The 6,198-nt window shown below is 45.3% G+C and overlaps 1 protein-coding gene across 1 annotated transcript; it reads left to right on the top strand.

Annotated features, from left to right (window-relative positions):
- Positions 1-237: 237 nt before the first annotated feature.
- Positions 238-4,463, top strand: LOC117968934 (ankyrin repeat domain-containing protein 39-like). Its single transcript, XM_034916792.2, has 5 exons — positions 238-481; positions 953-1,085; positions 1,270-1,373; positions 1,984-2,187; positions 2,823-4,463. The coding sequence occupies exons 2-5, from the start codon at positions 986-988 to the stop codon at positions 3,015-3,017; spliced, it is 603 nt and encodes a 200-aa protein (XP_034772683.2). The 5' UTR covers positions 238-481; positions 953-985; the 3' UTR covers positions 3,018-4,463.
- The last annotated feature ends 1,735 nt before the right edge of the window (positions 4,464-6,198 follow it).

Genomic DNA, 6,198 nt, shown 5'->3' with positions numbered 1-6,198 from the left:
ACAGAGAGGTCTGGTAAAGCATAGGGAAGCATTGTAAAGCACAGAGAGGTCTGGCAAGCTATGGTAAGCAATGGTTAATACATACATAGTATAACTATGGCGAAAAAAAATACCGTACAGATGTACTGTTATGCATTAACATGCATTCTTATACAATTTATTATGCTTAAGTAGTGCTAAAACGCCACCCAGTGGTCAGTGTTTGTAATTACATTTGGGGGGATGACTACATCCACGTTCCCGGATGTTGTGTGAGCGTGTAAGATGGCGTCCGCAGTAAAGGCTGTTATGACTTTTTATTTTAAAATACACTTGATTTGGTAAACTTTTATAAGGGAAGACTGGAATTAGTGATGTGTCTGGAAGAATAATGGTCTCGGCGAGTGTCTTCATCGGGGACAAAAGACTGCGCGCTGTTCTGGAGAACATATTTTGCTGCAGAAAATTTCCCTTTAGGAATCTGAGCTCGGTAAACCGTGAGGTACGGTCACGTGTCCCTACAATGTAAACACACTTCAGCGGCTGTGTGTATGCATGGACCACACACATTTGTGGTGGTGTTTTTATTTACTTTTGACACAAAAAATAAAATGTGCAAAAAGCAAAATTCAAGCAAGCCCAATCCTGTTTTTTGTAAAAAAGCGGAACTGTCAGTGTTCAGCATTCTCAGAGCAGGGTGATTGAGAACACAGCACACCTCAGAACCATAAACCTCTTTGATTTGATATGAAAATGTAACCTGCTTGAGTAATGGAGAACCAATCAGAAGTTTTTACCAAACGGAGAAAGCGTTTATATTACAGTTCTTTATATTTAAGTGAACGTAATGGTCAAAAGTTCCCAGCATTCTAAACCGAGAAACTTCATCGAAAAAGACTTTTAGTCGAAACATTTCTCATTAAACTCATTGAAGTTTCTTCTATATAATACATGTCTAATTGGATACACACAGGGTTGTAACACATTCTGACCGGAGAGGCTGAGAATGGCTTCCGATGGCCGGCCGGACTGCAGCTGCTGCTCCCACGGCTCCACGGCTCCACACAGCGTCCAGCAGACCCTGGACGAGATGGACTTTGAGAGAGGTGAGGGCACGGCCAGGACCGCACTGAGATTCCAGTTTCACCTCGTGTGTCTGAAGGCGTTTGCTGAAACGTCTTCTCGTCGTCCCTAGCTCCTTAATTTGTTGTTGCAGTGGCTCTTCTCTTCCCCAGGTTCCCCTGCCTCCTCGGTGCCCCTCCTCTCTGACTCTCGGTTTTGTGTGTGCAGGTATCTGGTCAGCAGCAGTGGACGGAGACCTGGACAGAGTGAGGACTTTCCTCCTCAAGGGGACAGACCCAAACACAGTGGACAGAGCAGGATACACTGCCCTGGTGAGTGTGAGGAGACCCCCCACACCGGAACCTGTTTCATAGCTGCATAGTGGATACAGCTTGTATCTCTTTCTGTACAGTCTTGTCACTCCTGTGATCCACAACCACAGCAGTACAAATTCCTGTCTTTATTATTATTATTTTATTATTTATTTCTTAGCAGACGCCCTTATCCAGGGCGACTTTCAATTGTTACAAGATATCACATTATTTTTACATACAATTACATAATTTTTTACAGATTATTTTTATATACAATTACCCATTTATACAGTTGGGTTTTTACTGGAGCAATCTAGGTAAAGTACCTTGCTCAAGGGTACAGCAGCAGTGTCCCCCCACCTGGGATTGAACCCACGACCCTCCGGTCAAGAGTCCAGAGCCCTAACCACTACTCCACTCTGCTGTCTGACCCTTAAAAGCACCACCTTGTTTTACAGTTTATTTTTCTCGCACACCCTGACGGTTTCTTCGTTGCTTCTATATTTTGAACCCTGATGAGCCAACATGATTGTGTGCGTTGTGTGCTAAGCCTTTCTCGAGTCTTTGATCCCCAAGAGACGTGGCTTGTATCTTGTTGTAAGCCTGCTGTGCTGGCGGTGTGTTCCAGCACTATGCGAGTCGTGCTGGCTGTCTGGCCGTGTGTGAGCTGCTGCTGGAACACGGAGCCTGTGCCAACTCCCAGACGAGGGGCGGAGCCACCCCCCTGCACCGCGCCGCCTACAGAGGGCACCTGGGCGTGGTCAGATTGCTGCTGTCACAAGGGGCGGAGCCAGGCACCTGTGACGATGACGGCTCCACCCCTTTACACAAGGTACGAGAGACGCCAAAGCACTTCATTCAGAGTCTGCATCTGAAACACGCTGTCCTTTTTACATGAGAGAGAAAAAGAGCTGCCGTCTTGAAAGCCAGTCGCAAGTCAAGGGAGGCTGAACGGGATTTAAGATCATCCTGGTTATTAACAGCCGTTGAGCTAACGTTTTCATATTCACTGGTTCTGAAGCCGAGGGAACACGGAGACACTTTGTGGTTTGGAACTTGGTTTCAGGAGACTAGGTTTCAGGTCACTGCACGGCACACCAGGGGAGACTTGGGGGTTTGATACAGCAACCTCAAACTAGGTCTCCTGGAACCAGCTTTCAAGCCGTTGTTCCTGTAAAACAAAACGCACTTGTGAGGTATTTGCCTATCCTAATTGGTGGAGTAACTGTAGAACTCTAAGAACATGCGTGGTGGATTCTGTTGTCTTGGTCATTTGTAGCAGACAGTCTATGGTTGTAAATTCAGTGCCTACTGCACAATGGACGTTGTTGGGAGCCTCTCTAATTTAGGCAACACATTCCTGTATGCCGATGTTTAGAAATGAGGCGTCAGTTGATTCTGTACTGACGGGTCCCTCGTGAACTGAATGCTGATTGTGAGCTGCCCTCTGGCTGTTTGTTCCCTCAGGCTGCGGGGCAGGGGCGGGTGGAGGTGTGCGAGGTGTTGCTCCAGCGCTGTCCCGAACTTCGAAACCTGCAGGACAAGAGGACCAGGACACCCTGGGAGCTAGCGGAAGACCGCGAGGGACTGCGAGACCTGCTCAAACCACACAGCGAGCGAGCAGACACACAGCCTCTCCGTGCTGCACTGTCTCCTGACTGAGCTGCAATGTGTCCTGTGGACACCAGAGGGAGCCATAATCACGCTGCACGGGCTCATTTCATTTCCATAAATGACCTGCAGATGGCAGCAAAGTCTGAAAGAATGAACATAACACAGTAAGACGTTCTCAAAGCAGAAGTACTGTCCCTTTTTACAGTCATTGAGAGATTCTTATGGGAAATACTCAAATACTGCTTTCTGTGAACGTGCTTTTAACTTGGATCAGGAGCTGCTGTTCTGTTCTAGTTCCCTGCTATAGACAAGTGTAACACACATAATATATATATATATATATATTCAGAGTTATGGCACGGCAGCTTCTCAAACTCCACAGAGTTCACGCAAACTGTTTTAAAATTTCTAAAAATAAAAAATAAAATAAAATAAATGGGCCTGAAGGGGGTTAATAGAATTAAAAGCCAGTGTCACCCAGTGATCTGTGACTTTGGATCAAATTTCTTTTTTGTACTGCTGGCAATAAATTGCTTAAGACAAAAAAACACACACACACCACATCTGGATAATTGCAATAAGAACCATTTAGAATGATTTGAGAAAATAATTCAGAAGATTGTAATTAGAAGAAAGTTTCCTTTGTTTAGCTGATTCCTCCCACAGGAGCGCCGTGTGGCAGGAAGGTTCTGGTTTATATTGGGACTGCAGCCGCCCGCAACAGCAAAATAAATAACCAGCAGAAACGCTTAAACTGTACTATTAATGATGTTTAAAATGTTATTGCTGTGAGTGTCTGCAGCCAATTAAAAAAAAAATCCCCCAGTAGAAATACTCCATCATCATTGACATTGGATCCAGGATCTTTTGGTTTACAAAGATCTCGCAGCAACCTACGCCAAAGTAATGATACCGAGAAGTAACGTGTCCCACCTGAAACAGAAACCAAAAGATGAATGGAAGTACACAAGAGAAAGGAAATCAATTTCGCAGCCTAGCTTGGCACTTTTATTTAAATTCCAAGCTGTGCGCTGGGCCCCGGTCGTGTTTACTGCAGTGATCAGCAGTATTAGCATGCAGCAGCTAGTCACAGATAAATCTCCAGTGCTTCTGGACATTTGATTAGAAAGGGTGATTAAACAGAGTGGACAACAAACCGCTCGGGAAAGACAGACGGCCGTCCTTGTGTTACAGCTCCGAGATATGGGATGAAGCTGAGGGACAGTCAATTGAATCGTGTGTTGGGGTTTAAAACCATTCATAAAATAAGAAATGCTACGCTGTGCATTGGGAACAGCTGTGAGCAAGCGGGCTGCGCAATGTGGCAGGCATTACCCTTTTGGTTTGTGGTGCTGTGGATGTTGCAATACTTTACATTTCTCAAGGTTAAAATGAATTCGCCACAAGTTTGCCCAGATCGCTTTGAATTAGCTGGGCTGCGGTTTCTGAGTCCACCACTCCCAGAAGTCTGGTATCCTCTGCAGATGTAACAACCTTGCAATGTGAGTCTTGGTCCAGGTCATTTATAGAAATGAGGCACAGGAAGGGTCTAAGCACAGACCCTGGTAGGTATCCCACTGAGCACATTACACTGCATGGGTGCAGCTGTTCCTGTCGGACAATGAGAAGCCTTATTCAGCAGCGTGTGAAAGCACAGCAAGGTGTTCTAAAGCATGGTAAAGAGTATGGAAGCATTGTAATGTTGGTTAGGTATTTTTATCTGGACCGGTTTGTTCTGTCAAAATAAAAAAATAAAAATTTGAGATCAAAAGCAAAACTTGTGCTTCTGTCACGCGGAGGAGTGGGAAGAGAATGCTTTGAAAAGCTCTTGTTAGTTGAGAGTGATCGATGGTGCAATAATCTCCTGATTGTGTATGATAGATATTCACAGAACAAAGAGAGAAAGAGAGACGCACACCCGGGTTTGACAGCAACCACACGTGAATCTGGAAGGATTTCATTGGGCACATCTGGCTGGGCTGTGTTTCCATTGCAGAGAGTAACCACATCCGGAGGGGGGGGGGGGGGGGCATCTGGATCTCATTGCGGGGTGAGGGGGGGGGGTAACAGCACGGCGTCTCCATCTCGTCAAGACGGGTGCGCTTGCAGGGGCTACCTGATTCGACTCGGAAACCTGACTTGATCGTTGCTTTCGTTCTCGGGGTAGTCGACAGTACGGATCTAGAGAGAGGATTTCATTGCCCTTTTAATTATTAGTTTTAGAGCTGCTTTACATTCCTGGTGATTGTGTTGTGTTATTCCCAAATGATATTTTCATTTTGCATTTACCCTTGGAAAAGTTCCCACTAGTAAAAAGCAGAACAAAGCGTAATGAAACACTGTGAAAGCATGGTAAACCACAGGGAAGCATTGTAAAGCACAGAGAGGTCTGGTAAAGCATAGGGAAGCATTGTAAAGCACAGAGAGGGATAGTAAAGCATAGGGAAGCATTGTAAAGCACAGAGAGGTCTGGTAAAGCATAGGGAAGCATTGTAAAGCACAGAGAGGGATAGTAAAGCATAGGGAAGCATTGTAAAGCACAGAGAGGTCTGGTAAAGCATAGGGAAGCATTGTAAAGCACAGAGAGGGATAGTAAAGCACAGAGAGGTCTGGTAAAGCTTAGGGGAGCATTGTAAAGCACAGAGAGGTCTGGTAAAGCATAGGGAAGCATTGTAAAGCACAGAGAGGTCTGGTAAAGCATAGGGAAGCATTGTAAAGCACAGAGAGGTCTGGTAAAGCATAGGGAAGCATTGTAAAGCACAGAGAGGTCTGGTAAAGCATAGGGAAGCATTGTAAAGCACAGAGAGGTCTGGTAAAGCATAGGGAAGCATTGTAAAGCACAGAGGTCTGGTAAAGCACAGGGAAGCATTGTAAAGCACAGAGAGGTCTGGTAAAGCATAGGGAAGCATTGTAAAGCACAGAGAGGTCTGGGAAAGCATAGGGAAGCATTGTAAAGCACAGAGAGGTCTGGTAAAGCATAGGGAAGCATTGTAAAGCACAGAGAGGTCTGGGAAAGCATATTAGAAAAATCATGGTACCCTGTGGTAAATGCATAGTGTGCACATTTTTCTGTGGTATCCATTTACTGTGTCTGTATAACTACTGAAGCAAAAGGAATAACCGACTCTGAGATTCATTCCAATTAGATAAGCTGTTTTCAAGATATAACCAAAACGACTGTGGCATCCACTGACTCCACAAAATCCCACTTACTGTAAAGTACACTGCG

Source organism: Acipenser ruthenus, chromosome 46 (assembly GCF_902713425.1).
Source record: "Acipenser ruthenus chromosome 46, fAciRut3.2 maternal haplotype, whole genome shotgun sequence".
NCBI lineage: Eukaryota > Metazoa > Chordata > Actinopteri > Acipenseriformes > Acipenseridae > Acipenser > Acipenser ruthenus.
This window is presented reverse-complemented; position numbering and strand designations above follow the sequence as displayed.

Coding starts and splice junctions, on each gene's coding strand:
- LOC117968934 (XM_034916792.2), top strand. CDS start 986: ATGGCTTCCGATGGCCGGCCGGACTGCAGCTGCTGCTCCCACGGCTCC. Junction 1,374..1,983: donor GAGCAGGATACACTGCCCTG/GTGAGTGTGAGG, acceptor GGTGTGTTCCAG/CACTATGCGAGTCGTGCTGG. Junction 2,188..2,822: donor GCTCCACCCCTTTACACAAG/GTACGAGAGACG, acceptor TTGTTCCCTCAG/GCTGCGGGGCAGGGGCGGGT.